Source organism: Fragaria vesca, linkage group LG3, assembly GCF_000184155.1.
Source record: "Fragaria vesca subsp. vesca linkage group LG3, FraVesHawaii_1.0, whole genome shotgun sequence".
Taxonomy (NCBI): Eukaryota; Viridiplantae; Streptophyta; class Magnoliopsida; order Rosales; family Rosaceae; genus Fragaria; species Fragaria vesca.
Genome location: NC_020493.1, coordinates 24776618 through 24793428, shown reverse-complemented (window position 1 = coordinate 24793428; position 16811 = coordinate 24776618). Strand labels below are relative to the sequence as shown.

The 16811-nt window shown below is 37.3% G+C and overlaps 2 protein-coding genes across 2 annotated transcripts; both read right to left on the bottom strand.

The window, feature by feature from the left end:
* Positions 1–4929: 4929 nt before the first annotated feature.
* On the bottom strand, positions 4930–7392 carry LOC101298105. The gene is made up of 5 exons (XM_004295001.1): positions 7088–7392; positions 6706–6760; positions 6518–6574; positions 6137–6214; positions 4930–5467 (listed from the first exon to the last, which is right to left on the bottom strand). The coding sequence occupies exons 1-5, from the start codon at positions 7388–7390 to the stop codon at positions 5076–5078; spliced, it is 885 nt and encodes a 294-aa protein (XP_004295049.1). The 5' UTR covers positions 7391–7392; the 3' UTR covers positions 4930–5075.
* Positions 7393–10268: 2876 nt separating this feature from the next.
* On the bottom strand, positions 10269–14860 carry LOC101297816. The gene is made up of 10 exons (XM_004295000.1): positions 14648–14860; positions 13126–14018; positions 12751–12880; positions 12199–12650; positions 11899–11979; positions 11706–11804; positions 11234–11392; positions 10993–11079; positions 10708–10779; positions 10269–10590 (listed from the first exon to the last, which is right to left on the bottom strand). The coding sequence occupies exons 2-10, from the start codon at positions 13945–13947 to the stop codon at positions 10285–10287; spliced, it is 2208 nt and encodes a 735-aa protein (XP_004295048.1). The 5' UTR covers positions 13948–14018; positions 14648–14860; the 3' UTR covers positions 10269–10284.
* Positions 14861–16811: the final 1951 nt, after the last annotated feature.

The following is a 16811-nucleotide window of genomic DNA, read 5'->3' as shown; positions in this document are numbered from 1 at the left end:
CTGCGATTTCTCACTTTTCTTCAATTGGTAGGATTTTGCAATTTGCTGGGTTTGATTAGGTTTGGTCGATTTGAAACTTCGAGCTCACCATAGCAAGGTATTGCTTCTTAATTTTAATCTTGATATCTTTGTTCCTATGGAGTTGGTATATTCTGCTTAAATTGAATACGATCCTCTTTAATGAATTGATATGATGTGTTATTGGTAACAAACTGGAGCTCTAATTGATTTTTGTACGCTGCTATAATTTACAACACAAAAGGAACAAATAGCAAACCATCCAGAGCAAATCATGTCATTGGATTTGTTGGTATAAGGATTGTTGGATATCCCTTTTATGATCAAAACACAGGACACAAGCTATTTTATATATCCTGATGATAATTAAGGATATCATAAGTAAAGAATGAAAACTTGACAAGATCACATGTGTCCTAGGTACTGATGCATATGCATCTGATGCTTTTCACTGAGAATTCTATATATCTTGATGGTAAAGATATCACAAGTGAAGAATGAAGACTTGCCAAGATCTCATGTGCATCAGGTAGTTCATGCATATACATCTCATGCTTTTCACTAAGAATAGCAGCTTTACTTGTCATCTTAGATCGGATGATACCTCCTGGTATATCTGTCCTAATCTTTTGGGTCTATATGTATGCATGTCTAGATGCTTTTGCTATTTGTGTATCATTAGTTTGAATTCTCCTATTTGAATTCAAATCCCTTTAGCAAAACATTTGTCGCTGCCATGGTGCTTCAAGTCAGTCTAGGGTTGTATAGTGTTTCCAACCCGTGACCACATGACTAGAGCTTAGAGGCTCCAGCTAGGTTTGTGATACACAAACTAATATATTAGCTGGCTCTTTGTTTTTATCTCATGTACATAAGGTAGTTCATGCATGTGCATCATATTCATTCAGGATGGCAGCTCTGCTTGCCATCTAGATTTGATGGATACCTCTGTTGTATCTATCCTAATCTCTGAGTCTGACTTCGTGCAGATTTAAATGGTTTTGCTTCAGCTTTTCAAGTATTTGAATTTCAAATCTCTTTTAGCAAAACATTTTTCATTGTGCTTGGCTCTAAGTTAGTCTAGGGTTGTGTTGTTCTTCCAACCCATGAGCATATGACTAAAGCACTTTTAGGTCAGCTCCTTTTTTAGTCCAACTGGGTTTTGTGATACACAAATCAAGTCAGCTGCTAATCTATGTGATGCACCGCCCAAGCTATTAGTTGGCCTATTTGTCCTCATATAGGAATATATTTTGTTGTGTCTCTTTTATTCACAAAACCTTTTGTTTCTTCCTTATTGGACCACTATCATATAAGAGAGTTGTGTTTGTCTTTACTCTCTTGGAGCCTTTTGTTTGTCCCTTGGCCATCTCACTTTATGAGTTTGGCCAAGAACTAAAGTTCAAAAGTTGCCTCTCATTTTGGTAAACGTGCATGCTCTCCTTTAGCTTGCACTTTGCCTATATATATGGAGCAAGTCTCTTCTTGCTCCTTGGTTATCAAGATGTAGTTTTCTACATTGTTTTAATTGGGTCTAGGTTTTACCTTGCATTGTTCATTTGCCTTTAAGTCTTCCCTTGGTGATTGTAAATCTTAGAGCAAGAGCAAAAACTATTTTCATAAACCTATTAGCATTTTGCATATCATGAGTGATGGTAGTGTAGCAACCCCAGAAGTATTCAAGAAGGATCAGTTGATCGAGGAGAGCTGAGTTCTAGAGAGTCAGTTAAAGGCGTTAGCTGAGGTCTGAAGAATCCCTCTCATTAGGATAGCTAAGTTCTGAGTTGAGTATTTTGAGAAGTGTTCAAGAAGAATCAGTTAAAGGCTTTAGCTGAGTTCTGAGTTAAACTTCTTCTTATACCTTTATATGTAAACACTTGAGAGACAAGAGAGGTAGGTCTAAACTAGTAGACTAGGTAGGATAACAAGTCGTTGTTGTATCCCTAGAACTATAATCTTGTGAGGAGTGAGGTGAGTCACTCAGAGACAAGAGAGATAGATCTAGACTAGTGGGTAGACTAGGCATGATTGCAAATCGTCGTTGTATCCCTAGACTATAATCTTGTAAGAAGTGAGTTTTACATAGTGGAAAGGTTTGTCCCTCAAGAGTTAGGGACACGCAGTTTTTCTCCTTGGTGCAGAGTTTCTGCGAATAAAAAGCGTACTGGTGTTATTTCTTTTACTTTCCAGTACTTGTTCTTTTATTTATTACTACGTCTCCCTGTTATCATGATAGCTATCCTTGTGAACGGAATTGGACGAAAAAGTAATAAAAGCCTATTCACCCCCCTCTAGGACCTTCAGGATTGAATCTTCCAGAACAAATACTTGGACTGATACTCATCAGATCAACTGATTTAGTTTTATTATTCATCTTTCTCACCTTAATTTTATGATACTATTCAATATTACAAATTTGCTCCAAATTAATCTGTAAAGTTTATATACAATGCCTGCATCTACACATTAAATTACTGTGTGAGAGAATTCTGATTGAAACTAACATAGGCTAATATGATATACCAACTTCTTTCTAATATTGTTTTGCACAGCAAGAAATACAAGAACAGACTACAGTACCAACTTTTTCTACGTTCAATTGTATTTAGACCAGTGAGTTGTTGGGCTATGTGCCAGCTGCTATTTTTACTAAGTTAACGTATCATGTATACCTTCTACATTCAATTGCCAGAGTTGAACAAGATATTGTTCTACTTATTCCGTCTAATCTCATATTCATATCCATTCTTATCCACACTGACAACATCTTATAATCACAGAATGTGACATTCCCCTGCAAAGCATCAATTGCAAGATATTTGATGCAGAAAGGCTGGTGGTATACAAACGTTGTTCATCGCCAAATTGCTTCAGAGAACTAAAAGAGAATGAGGATAGCAATGACTTTGTATGCAAGCAACATGGTGTCCAAAAACCTCTACCATGGTAAGATTATACTGTATTTTAACATAATAAACATCATTACCATTTATCTGTAATTTTACATGATTATCTATGTTAACATTTTGTATTTATACTTTCACGATTAGTAATGAATGACCTTCATTTCAAATTCTTATATACTCCACATCCTGGTTTATACATTGATTCGATAAAAAATTAGTATACTACTCTTTCAGAAGTCAACTTTACTCTTTTAGAAACCAATATATAGGAATCTTTACAGTAGCTATTCCACATTCCACCGGATATGTGTTCTACGTGTAGTTTCATCAAACCTCCTACCCCTGTCATTTGTCATCAAGGTACTGTGCATCTATGGTCATTCAAGATGATGAAAATGAAGCAACTGTACACTCATGTGGGCGCAAGCGGAGCGGCTCTTTGATTCCACCTGTGAAAATTTACAGAACAAAAGACCCTCGAAGCGCTACCTCAAGAGATTCAGAACACAATTGGTCAGACCCACGCGTTTGAGTTGGGATTCAACAATTATGGTCAGCTATTAGTAAAAGGCATTGTCTCAGATAAAAAAAATTTCAAAGCCAGCTACAGAACTTCATCCAGCCACAACAACACAAGGAAAAAGAGGAATAGATGGAAGTGCAAGGGCATTATTCACATCAGAACCACAGAAGAAATCAAAAAGGTAAAAACATCATTCATTATAAAATAGTTACATTTCATTTCATTATGTAATCCAGTATGGGATTACTATTGGGACTGATTAATAAGACTTTACATGAACCTAGATTTCCCTTTAGTTTGAAACACTACAAAAAATGAAAATATGCAGCGATCTTATTTCTTATAAGTTATAACATTATGAGTTTTGTTTCGTTTCACATATTCTTCTTTTAAACGAGAATTGTTTTGAGGAGTTTAATTTACACACTCAATCGAAAGATTTTAGTCTGTTTGAGTAATGGAGCTTATTAATGATCATACCATTACTTATGGTTCACCATTGTTTAAGGTTCATTTCAGCTTAAATTGTTTTTTATTATATGTTGCAACATGATCTGTTGATAAGATTTCAAGTAGTTTCTCTTTTGTCAGTTGTAGCCTTGCTTATTCCTCTTTCATTTGCCTCTGATTTAATATGACTTGAACGGAGAGGCAAAACAATGAAGTTACATCATCCTCATCAAGGAAAGAACTTAAGAACAACTAATATCAATCATTGCAATGTATATATCCAACTATTAGTAGGCTTCGACTGTGTTTTTGGTGAAAAACAGTTAACAAATAGGTGGAGCATTTTGTACAGTCAAAATTGGAGATATTTTGGGCAGGACACAACACTAAATGTTTTGCTATTAGTAGGCTTCGACTGTGTTTTTGGTGAAAAACAGTTAACAAATAGGTGGAGCATTTTGTACAATCAAAATTGGAGATATTTTGGGCAGGACACAACACTAAATGTTTTGATGTATAGTGTTGTTCCTTTTGTGATAGCTCCACTTTTAGAATCATATGTATGTGTAATATACAATGTATTCAAGTTCTATGAAGTACATATTAAAAACTTTTTCATCAATCAGCTGAACCATTGCATGCTTCATAAATGTATACACTGCGCCAAGGCGCGGGTATCTTCCTAGTATAAATCTAAACAGGGTCGGGTATCTTTCTAGTATAAATTTAAACAGGGTCTTATGTAAGGATTTTACCATTGATAGTGGTAAAGGGCATTTACCTACAATTGAACAGTTGAATACGAGTTTTACACTTGGGAGATCTTATTATTAGAAATGGTGCCCATAATACACATAATGCAGCACTGTAACAGATCAAGTATTATCTATAGAACAAGTGTGCACACCAGCTCTACTTGGTGAGAGCGGTCACTATTTCAGTCATGTTCTGGCACATTCAGGAGTTCAGCAACTTGTAAGCATTCCAAAGTACATAAACATAAGTTAAACAAAAATGAAGTACATAAAAATAAACCCAAACAGGGGTACTAGGAATGGCATATATTACTGGGAAAAACATCTATGGGATTTAACATATTTATACAAAAACCAATACTCAAAATTCTCTAGTTTCTCACTTACTTCTCTGTCATTAGTTTTCACATCTCACTAATATTCCTACACTAGTTGCTCTACTAGTTTACTATTTTCTACATCATCATTATCAGCATCAACAATGATAATCCCATCTTCATCATCGTAATCTTCATCATCATATTCAATATCATCCTCATCTTCCTCTTCAGAATCTGTACCGGCATTCATGGACTGAAACTCAGAAGGAGGAGGACAATCCTCTGTGATAGCCTCATCCCTCTTCATCACCAGATGCCGAATGACTCTTTCATCCTTGTCCAACAGACTCTTGAAATCATTTATCCATTTGGCATCAATCTCAAAGTTCATCAGAACGTAGTAGGCATTCTTGGCTTTTTGTATTTTGTATGCTAGTCTTCGCATTCCCCAATCACTCAGTCTCCATATCCTGGCTCTCTTCTCCCCTAGAAAAGCTGTAAGAAAATCCATTCGCAAGCATAAAATGAGAAGTTGTGCTACATGTCAACTGAAACTCAGATCTCAGAAGGCAAATTCACTCTTTGCTACAATTGCAATAGTCATATGCATGTATCAACGGAATGTTAGCAAGATGGATGTTCATTCTATTAACTGTCAAGTAATCTATAACTTTCAGGGTGAACAGATCTCTGCAGGAAGCAACTACAAGCTGATTACCATGTTAACTGAATAAGAATCTTTATGTTTTAATGGAAGCTATCTATCCAAATTCACACAACGTATTCACCTTTTTTTTAGAATAATACAAATATGACACCTAAAGTAACACTGCTACAGGTTTCTTTCAGATCCACTATCGACTTTCCCAAAGGCACATTATCACCTCACTGAAAAGGAAATTATTACAAAGTGTCGGGCACTAAGAAGCAAAAGAAATACAAAAATATGCAAAGTAATACCATCATTTTAACTCGACTTCTGTTTGAAGTCTCTTTATGATAGTACAAGATAGTATAAGAAGACTGAAGAAGCACTCCAAAATCACATGTTTTATTTTTGTTAGATGCATACAATTATACATTGGCAGCCAATCTATCATACTTGGTTCAACAATGTTGTAGACAATAGTTACAATACCAACAGAGCAGAAGAGCAAAGCTAACCTTCAATTTTCTCCTTTACACTCCCCACCTCTTCTGCATGCTTCTCATGAATTAGATACACCACCTCATAGTGGCGCACTGAATAAAGGGAAACAGTAAGGTGTAAGAAACTTCAAGCCCCTTAAACTACCGAACAGACGTACGAATAACATTGGCCATTGTTCTATAACATAAGAAAGAATCGCTTTTTATCATCTAAATCAAGTGAAGCTATGTTACACCTCAAAAATTACACAAGGTCAAATAATAGTATATTCAGTTCATATCAGTGTAAACTAATAGATATAGTATGTATGCATAAGCAAGTAAGTTCACCATCTTGCCCTGTAATAATCCAAAAGAGAATGCTACTAGCAAGAAATAAATATGAAACACACTTACGTCGTTCCTCATCCAGATCGTCTTGCAGCTGAAGCTTCAGAAATTCATAGATCTTTTCTGCAAAAGATCAAAAGAAAACATATTAATGAAATTTCATTACAGCCAAAATAGTTATTTGAAAGAAATTCAATTCCTATTGCTTCCTCTATAGCAAGAAACTACAACAGAATTGAATCAGAATTACTAACCTTCGTCTTCATCGGCAAACTCAGGGAGAACTGCACCATCTTCCTGAACTTTCTTCTGCAGTTCATAACACAACTGTATTAGTCACTCTAATAATACATGCAACTTTACCTTATCTTATCCAACTCCATTTACTTTTCAAGAAATAAATAAAAGGTTCTTTTCTAGTCTCAACCCAAAGTTTCATAGTTGAATGTTGAAGCATTTAGGTCCAAAACAACAAGAACTAAAATGAAATGAAACCCCTATACCCACAATTCAAACATAACTGAAACCACAATTACTTGTCTTTAATCTCACATAACCAAACATGAACATTTTCTCATAACTTCATCAACCAAAATTAGCACTAACAAATTTAAGAGCTCAAAATCCAAAGGCAACCTGTCTAAGCAGAACAGCTTCAGGAAAATGCCCAGTAGCCTCATCAGGCTTAGACACAAAGCTATGCTTATCTTCCTTCTTCCTCTCCTTGTTGTTCTTCTTCTTAGCCCCAACAATCACTGACCTTCTGGGCCCAATTGGTAGCTTCTGAGCTCTAAATGGTCTGCAAGAACAAGAAAAAGAAGGGCACCCAGTTGAGAATTCGGAGCAAGAACTGTGATTCCGAGAAGACCCATTTCTGGTGACCAGTTTCAGAGCCGGTGGAGTGAAGAGAGCTACAGAGGAGTGTAAGAAAGCCCCCATTGAGAACCAGTTTTTGGAGCTCACTCTGTTTCTGGATTATATGAGGGAGAATGGGGTATTTTGGTAATTTAACCACATTTTTGGGAGTATTTTGGAAATGTCCGGGTCGGGTTGGGTTTTTGGGCCTCTTATATATAAGGTCCGAGTCAAACATTTAGGTCAATGTGAGCACAAAAGTCTATCTCAGTGTCGGTAACATTCTTGCCTCTTGATTTTCAGGTGAGTTTCTTTACCTCATCTTCCTTTTTACTTTCTCTGCAAATTCCATATGAACAGAAAGGGTTTTTATTTATGTTCTGTTTTCGTGACGGGTAAGTTTTTTTTATGGGCAGTGAAAAGAAAATGGGTTGGGAATTTAGATTTGGTAAATATATACCTCAGTCTAAAGTTTATGAATAATTCTTGGCTCTTTGATTTGATGTTCATGTTTATATTCTCATATGTTTAACAGTAGTAAATTATACATTTCCATAGATTCTTGTCAGTTGTTCTTTTTCTGGAAAGTAGATTCTTAACGGGTACTATTGCTATATTTGGTTATTATTTGTGGCTAGGTGAGTGCTTCAATGTTTCATCAAAAGTGTGCCAATTAAAGTGCTCACTTGAACAAGATGCAACCGGAGCTCAAACGGATGGCAATTGGCGAAAGTTTTTACGGAATGTTTTATGTTTCCAGATTGTTTTAGGAATCATTATTTACTAGAGTTGTTAGGTAGCTTAGAAGTATTAGGAATAATATTTTCTTAGCTGTTTCATAATCATTCCTCCTTGATCTAGAGTAGGAGAGGCATATATTGTAGTAGAAGAAAGGCAGACTTGATCACCAGCTCCTACATCACAAACCTTTTCTATACTTGTGGAAGTTGAAACTTCATGACCTGAGAATCTGAGATAACACCCCTTTCATTCTACTCATTAACATTGTATGGACACTCTTTATAGTAATTAACAGAAAATAAGCATAATCAATGGAAGTTCTTTTGCTATTGTTAGGTTTTACTAACTTTTACTTATTTTTTGTTGTTGGACACCATTACAAATGCGTGTGTTTTGATGATCACTATGCTTTCAGGTTCTTGAGCATTCCATTACAACGAGTTGGTAGTTGGAATGGGGCTGAGTGAAGGGCTGCAGCATTCGGAATCACCTAGAATAGTTGCACAGTCAAGTGTTAGTCTTGATGAAGAAAAATTGGGAAGATTGTCACCCAAGTATAAGAAACGCAGAGTCTCTTGTGTTCGTGATTTTCCACCAGGGTGTGGACCATTTGCTCACTTGAACAATTCAAGACCTGTTCAAGAGGTACCTTCAATACCTTCAACTGTTAAATATTATCCTCGAAGGATAGTAGAAGCTGTTCGGGACTTTCCTCCTCTCTGTGGTAGAAATGCTTTTCTTGAGGCCAAGAATTTGAATCAAGATGAGTCAGTTATGGGTGACAAATCATTCTCATCAATCACAACAAAGACTAGTGTGGAATATACACAAGTTGGGGACAAAGTTCAACCTACAACAGAGAAGAAAAGGCCGAGGGAAGATCCTTTAGATTCGTCTTGTCAAATTAACCAACTGCATGGAAAAGCTTTTGAAAGTTCGGAACTTGCATCTCGTAGACTGGTTGTGCTGGGTTTGATGGCTTCCTCAAATAACCAACTGCATAAGGGAGGCTCAATCAACCAACTGCATACAGAAGGCTCAAATAACCAACTGCATAAAGAAGACTCAAATAACCAACTGAGTAAAGAAGATTTTAAGAGTTGGAAACTTACATCTCATAGAGTGGTTGTGCTGGGTTCGATGGCTGCCTCAAATTCTCTATGTATGAAGAGGAGGAGGGGTGTACAAGCGTAAACCAGATGTTGGTACGAGTGCAAAGTATCTAAACTTTATTTTGAATGTAAATATACCCTCCTTGTTTTTGTCACATTAGTTTAAGCAAGAGAAGGGATTCAAGTGTTGACCGGAGATGCAGCCTCATGGTAAGCTTGTTTTCAAGTTTTGATTACACAGGAACGGAGTGCTTGACTGAATCACCTAATAATGAACATCATTCTGCATTTAGTTTTGGGACCTTGGTTTATTGGTTCCTGGTATTATCAATGTATCACAACTTGAAAAATAGGGGATACGATTCAACTGTTTTGGCATATCACTGTGATGCTGCGTATAGCATAACTTTCCTAGTCCTGGCTTCCAGAGTTAATCCAGAGTCTATTAAATAATTTTTAGCTAATTTTTATGTATTCCATCATTTCACCATTTCGGACTAGATAACGAGCCAATGAGCCTCGTTTCTCAAAATATGATAAACAGCTTCAACCGAAAATTAGAGGACTGGCATGGATTCTACATTAGAAAAGAGATATGTAATCGGGATTCTGATGCCGGCTACCATATTTGTCACTCTTATCCCATCAGATAAAAGCTATCTAGTAGATTACATCCAACATCAAGTTTCAGTAATACAACTCCTTTCACTCGGTGTTTCATTTGGATCCCTCCACAAAACAAAATGAGGAATGTATGCAGTGCAACTGTGCAAGATCTCCTTGCGCCATCCTGGATAACTTGTTCATACTTCATAACCTAATTCCCATTTGATGTAATGGTCTATTTCCCATCTGATAGACCAGTCCGCATCTAGATTCTAATTAAAGTGAAAATAAATGGAACACAAGAAGAGGATTGATGAAGATCTGTAGTCTCCAGGCTAAATGTGATTGATTCTTTACTTATGCCATATTAATGGAGTCAAACTTCTCCTCTGGGCTTTCTTTTTCTGAAAAACAGACAATAAGCCACCATTGAAATAGATTATGAACCTTCTTTATCACATTCAGTAATGCTTACACAGACTGCTGAGATAATAAACAAGGGGCACATATGTTCTAGACTCACCATTGTTTCTTTCCCTTTTTCTTTCTCTTGTTAGCACTGCCACTAGTCTTGGTACCATTTCCAGGTTTGGCAGATGGACTCTCAGCGGAGGTGCCAGCACTAAAATTCTCATACATGCCTGTTTGCATTGCATTTTGTAACCACTCAACAAATTCTTCCTCTGTCATGCACTCTTCTACAGATGCTGGCATCCGCCCACCTCTTTGTCCTGAACTTGTTCCCTTTCCAGAATGCTTCGTAGAGGTCACACTAGTGTTCACATGAAAACTAGGTTTGTGAGTGTTGGCTGGACATCTCATTCCCTGCAACAAAAACTTAGCTTTATGTAAATTTAATTCCAATAAATGCAATACCTCTGTGTTGGTGCATGAGGTATCTCCTAGAGAACCAAATCAAGAAAAATGTGAACATAGGATTACCTGACATATATACCACTCGCTCGCATTATATATCTTACTATCTGCACAAACAAATGCAGCTGGAGTGTTTACCTGCACATTCAACATTGTTTTTAAACAAGCATCTTGGTTTCACATTATTGCTAATCACCCTTTCCCATTTTCTTTTAGAAAGTCGATTTCTTTTCTTTCGGGCAAAAGGAAACAATGATTCATTCAATAGCAATTAAAGTGGGAAATTAAGTACAGAACAGACGCATGCAACATAAAATTCCAAAAACTAACTTCCAACATAAAGGCAGGTACCTTCTGCAATAATCCAAAGAAGAAAGGTTCTGAAGATTGTTCAACCCATCCATCACCATCTTTTGCTTGATGAAAATCTTTGCAATCCTTTATAACAAAAAACCATAACAAAAGCGTTACCACCAATAACAAGATATGCCAGCTATTTATGGGAAAAGGAGCATCATTGAAAAACCAGAATAGCTTTGATAAATGCAAGCTAATAGAACATTAAGAAAGCTTTTGAATATAAATGAAATACCTGGCACCATCTTGCTCTAGATTTTGATTTTCTGGTAAGTAACCATGTATGAAAGTTGTTGCACTTATTGCAAGCGATTCGCCTTGCCTCTCCTAGTGGGTCCTCACCATCAGCCTCTGGGCTTCCAAATCCAGAAGGGAAGAAACCGTTTCCTCCATTCTAGAATAGATATTACATTAAAAGCTCAGATTAGGTAAATAGGTGCGGAAACTTGGAACAAGTGATGAAAGCCGAGGATCAATATTAAAACAAACAAATACTTAACAGCAGAAGCTATACTAGAATGATCAAAAGAATACTTCCTACTAACAAATCCAAGTTAAGGATAGAAACCCCTTGGATTTTGGAACCAGTGGCAGGTATCAGTCTAAGGTTCCTCATAGATGTTGAAGAAGTTGGTCAGACAATTTCACGTTCACACACCGATTACAAAATTGAATACATGCAGAGCATCTGAGGACAAGATCATTACCTTTTGTGAAGAGTTTTTAAACCTGCGGAAAATGTTTAGCAATTCCTGGCTCCTTAATTCATCATCATATGCTTTTCGCTTCAAGGAATCAAGTAAAACCTACAAAATAATATACAGAAAAATGGAACAACAACTCAATCAGAATGGAAAACAAACAGAAAAAAAAAGTATCGAAGGAAATCACAAGAATCACCTCATATGCGTTCTGTAGTTTCTTGAAAGCTTCTGCAGCTTTTTCATTTCCCATATTTTTATCAGGATGGACCAACATTGCCTGATAAGCAACATGAAAGTTCAAATGATACAATTGATTTTCAGTGACAAATGAGTATTTTTATGGGGATAGACCAGAACTGCCTGATCAATCCCGGGAAGTATCAAAATCAGCCATTAAATACCATAATTAGATAGTCAGATTTTAAAGCTATATAGAACAACCAGATAATTAAGAAGAATTTGGAAAAGAAATCCCAATACAAAGAAGGTGAATTACCTTTTTCTTATACTCTCGCTTCAGTAAAGTAACGTCTATGTCTTCATACCGGGAGAATCCCAGCACTGAATAGTGGTCAGTACAGCTTAGCAGCCGAACAATTTCATCTTCAGAGGTTAACTCAGAATCTGCCCCACTGGTTGAAGGCACTCCAGGGCTACGATCAGCAGAAAACCATGGGCCATTTTCTGAGGATGACGCATGCACATGTTCACCATTGAAGAAGCCTTGTTGATCGTGCATTCCAGATGTTTCTTCAGGGGAATCAGTAGGTCTTGAATTCTGATTTACGTTGTTCTTTAAGAAATATATTAGACAATCACTTGAGATAAAAGATAAATTTAACCCCAAAAGCACACCCAGCCATCCAACATACGCCCAAGCACAATACATAGAATACACAGTTGCAATTAACAGTGCAACCCGCTCATGGCTCAGAGTGAATGCCAAACCTGAATTTGAAGAATGTAAAGAGCCTCAGCAAGATCTGATAATCAAATATGCATAACTTGAATAAATAAACTGCACTTGTAAGACAGTAAAGGAAATCACCTCCAAAGAAGATTACAAGTACTGTTGTCCAAAAGCTTCCATAAAGCCACAAGAAAAGAGCTCCAGAAAAAGCAACCAATAAAATTGCAAGCATGAACCCGATGAAAACTCCAATTAAAACTGCTGAGACCTGGTTATATCAATCAATGAGTATGAATGCATGGGAGACTAAGACATATGAATAAGCTAAGAAATGGTAAGGTAAAATCAACATGCCCTTATTGCAACTAATAATTATTCATGAGCAAGTATTATGATTGTTTAGAACACCCAAAAAGATGGAAAAACCCAACATAAATCAGTGAAAAGGCATAATGATTTTCTGATTATTAAGTAGTCAACACTCGGCAGCAAATTGGCAATATTAGGGCTTACCAAGACAATCAGGAACTTGAACATCCCAACCATAGAAATTACTGAGAGAATGCTGAACCATATCACCGAAAACAAGGATGTCGTCCCCATGCGTACGAAGGAATCTAAACCCCTTAAAGTAAAATCCAACCAAAGCATTGATATAATAAGCAGCACACTCCCAAGCTGCATAAGCCACTTCCTAACTACAGGATATGCCTGATCAACCTTTGTTTTGACATAATCACGACCAATCTGTACTTTACTTGTTATACTCAGAATCATTGGTTTGTGCCTCTGAAACCATTCATTAGCCACCTTCAACAAGGACAATGTTGATGTCCTCAAATTTCTAACCAATACGCTATCTGAAGACTCTATCTTCCCCAGCAGATTTTTTACATGCCGATTCAGTAAGTAACCTGATTTTCTTTTTGCATGCTTGCGACGTACTTCACTATGAGGTAATGGCCCATTATGCTCTCTTACACTTGGAGCTTCATTATATCCATTGCAATTTCCCATATCACTTCCTGAAGACGTTGACTGCCCTTGACCTGGCATTGGATCCGTCCCTTGCTTCTCTTTCCTCAAAATTTTCCCAGATTTTTGCTTGCTTTTATTCTCATCTCCAGCATGATTGGCATTACTCACACCTGCTGCAAGAGGACTGCTTGGCTGTTCACCATTTGAGATTTCTTCTCCAGGGAAAACTTTCACCTCACTTGGTTTCTCATTTGCTTTTGTTTCTGCTGGTGTACCCCCTGAATCCGAACCCTTCTTTCTTTGCTTTGACGTCTGGCGATCAACCCCATTCTTTGGTTGATTAGCCTTCCGAGCCATCACTTACCCCTCGACGTACACTTAAGGAGAAGTCAAGTTATGCAATATTCAAAGCAGCCATGCCATGCATGCTAGATTCCACATCACCATATTAGAAGCATACTCAGCAAATAATGAAACTAAAGTCACAACGAGGATTACCTACTAGAGAACTTAAACAAAGTGAGACCTACTGGACTGAAAAACGGTAACAACACCCATATATCACCAAAATTTCTAACATTTTCAAGCTTTACTTTAAGAAAGATCTTTACTTGGACTACTATTAAACACTGTAATGAGTAAGAATGCAACACTGATGCAAACCTCTATAAATTGAACCAATATCAACATTTGATAAGCTACATAGCTAATGGAGTCATAACAAAAACCCAAGAATCATAAACAAGAGCATGCAAAGTTAGTCTCTGAAGCTTGCATTCTTTGCCTACCGCAAGAAACAATATTCACACTAAGAAACCACCAATTACTCTGTATTACAAACACCATGACTATCACCCATGAATCAAAATCACTTCCAAATTAGAAAAAACCAAAAACCCCCATTTTAGATTTAAAGCCCCCAAAATGCCTCAAGGAGAATCAAAACCCAATTGGGCAGCTTCATACCAATAAAAATTCGATGAAATCAAACAAGACCCAGATAAGACAATCAGTACTAAAGCCCTATTCAACATTGAAACCAGAGTAAAAGACAAACCTCGAGGTCTGACAGCAGAGAGAGATTAGAGTGAAGCAGAGAGAAAAAAAATATCAGAATTGAGGTATTTGGGGAATTGGGTATTGTTTGTGGGAATGAAGAGCATGTGAATACATGTGAAAGATGAGATTTTGGGTAGCCAACACTGATGGAAGCTCTCGCTTTCTTGTTCTCTCTGTTCTTTCTGTTCTCTAAAGCCAACGGAGTTTCTCTGTCTCCCATCCCAGCCAAGCCAAGGCGTTGAAACAGGTTGGATTCTCGTGTTCCCCATTGCAGATTGGGCCTGGACTTTACGGGCCTTCCCATTTCATTACCCATTTAGTAACATTTGGTTATGGTAATAGACAGACTAGAGCATTAATGCAGTATTCAATTTTATAGGTTACACTTCGAGGGAAAGTGATCGTAGGTTACAACCAAAATATGGAAGCAAATCACCTGTTCCGGAAAACCCTATGCCAATGCTTTGCCACAAATAGTAATTTGACATCTGGCCATTAAATTTAACTAAGTTAACACTGTTAATACTTACGAGTATAAAAAAAAAAACCTTTTGAAAACCTATGAAACCTAGAAATTTCGATCCCAGCCTTTTTTCCCCTTGCTTTCTTCTTCCAGAAACCCAGCCTTCTCTTTGTTCTTCTTCTTATCAGATCAAGACTCATTATTTCTTCTTCTTCTTCTTCTCCTTCTGTAAATTAAGTCCAATTTTACCCAAAACTAAGTTTTCCAGATCGAAAAAAAAACTTACATAGCCCTCTCAAACCCACTTACATAACCTCGTAGAAAAAAAAAATCCACTTCCACAAGCTATAGATCTGGAAATCCATAGCCCTCAACACATCTCATAAGAAGAAACAAAATCAAATTGCAACAACAAATAAACGAAAACAAATCTCCATTACTCTCACAACATCTGCCACACCGATCATGAAGTTTCACAATTATCAATTGCAACAACAAAATCCCAATCTTCTTGGCCTGCAGAATCAGCTACGATTTCATTTTCTCATTTCAGAAACCACAACTATATTTGTTCTGCCTCTCTCCTCTTCTCGGATCTGACGTCCGCTGACGACTTTGAATTTGGGATCTTGCATTCACACCCTGGCCCTCCTAAAGATCGAACTTTTGTTTGAACCTCTCAAAACTTTTGGGAATGGCACCACTGTCTTGATTTCACATCCATATAGAGAACCCAAATTGAGAAGAAATGGGATATGAACTTAGATCAATCAGAGAGAGTTGCCTTCGTTTTTTTTTTTTTCCTTCCTCCACAAACTAAACGGTGTTAGTGAATAGTGAGTTAGTGGCCAGATGTCAAATTACTATTTGTGACACAGGGTTGGCATAGGGTTTTCCGGAACAGGTGATTTGCTTCCCCAAAACATATAGGAGAGTGGAGACAGGGATTCAAACTGAGTTATGAGTGCAAATGGTGTTGTCATTGGAGTTATCGGAGAAAATGGGCACACAAAAAAAATGTCACATGGTGCAAATGTTCGAAGTTTAATGAAAGGTTAAGGGAGGAGGCGATAATTAGAGACCTGTTTGTTTAGGAGTGGTGTAGCTCCCAATCTATAATATGGTAGCTTGTTTTATCTTGGTCTTTGCTAGGCATTTTAATGGACTGATTTAGCTATCGACTATGGCTTTCAACTTACACTGGTTCTGCCGAGTCTTGTAGCATAGACTTGTAACCCAAACAGGGCGTTAAAGTGATTAATTGGAGGGTGAGTGATTCTTTGCTCTATGAGGTGTGGTTATTTTGGTTTGCTCACTTCGGTGAAGTCGCACTAGGCGCGCCCCTAAACCCTCGGGTCAAATGGGCCCCCACACAAGGCCGGCCCTAGGGCAAGACAAGCAAGGCTCAAGTCTAGGGCCTCAAATTCAAAGGGCCCCTTATATATAAAAGAGTTTTTTTCACCAACAGTCCCTTAACTCTGGTGTACCTACCAATGTGATACCTCAACTCTTAATCGTACCAATGTGATACCCAGACTCTAGTATTGCTATCATTGAAGTACTTCCGTCAGTTTTTTTCAACTTCTCCGTCATCTTGGTGACGTGGCAAGTACGTGAGGCCCACAAAGAGGGTTAAAAGACAAAATTAACCCCATCTGAGAGGAGCAATGTTTTCCCGCCCTTTACCTTGAGAAAGACA

Coding starts and splice junctions, on each gene's coding strand:
- LOC101297816 (XM_004295000.1), bottom strand. CDS start 13,947: ATGGCTCGGAAGGCTAATCAACCAAAGAATGGGGTTGATCGCCAGACG. Junction 12,651..12,750: donor ACTTGTAATCTTCTTTGGAG/GTGATTTCCTTT, acceptor CTTCAAATTCAG/GTTTGGCATTCACTCTGAGC. Junction 11,393..11,705: donor TTAAAAACTCTTCACAAAAG/GTAATGATCTTG, acceptor TATCTATTCTAG/AATGGAGGAAACGGTTTCTT.
- LOC101298105 (XM_004295001.1), bottom strand. CDS start 7,390: ATGGGGGCTTTCTTACACTCCTCTGTAGCTCTCTTCACTCCACCGGCT. Junction 6,575..6,705: donor GTTTGCCGATGAAGACGAAG/GTTAGTAATTCT, acceptor GATCTTTTGCAG/AAAAGATCTATGAATTTCTG. Junction 5,468..6,136: donor TGTAAAGGAGAAAATTGAAG/GTTAGCTTTGCT, acceptor ATTTTCTTACAG/CTTTTCTAGGGGAGAAGAGA.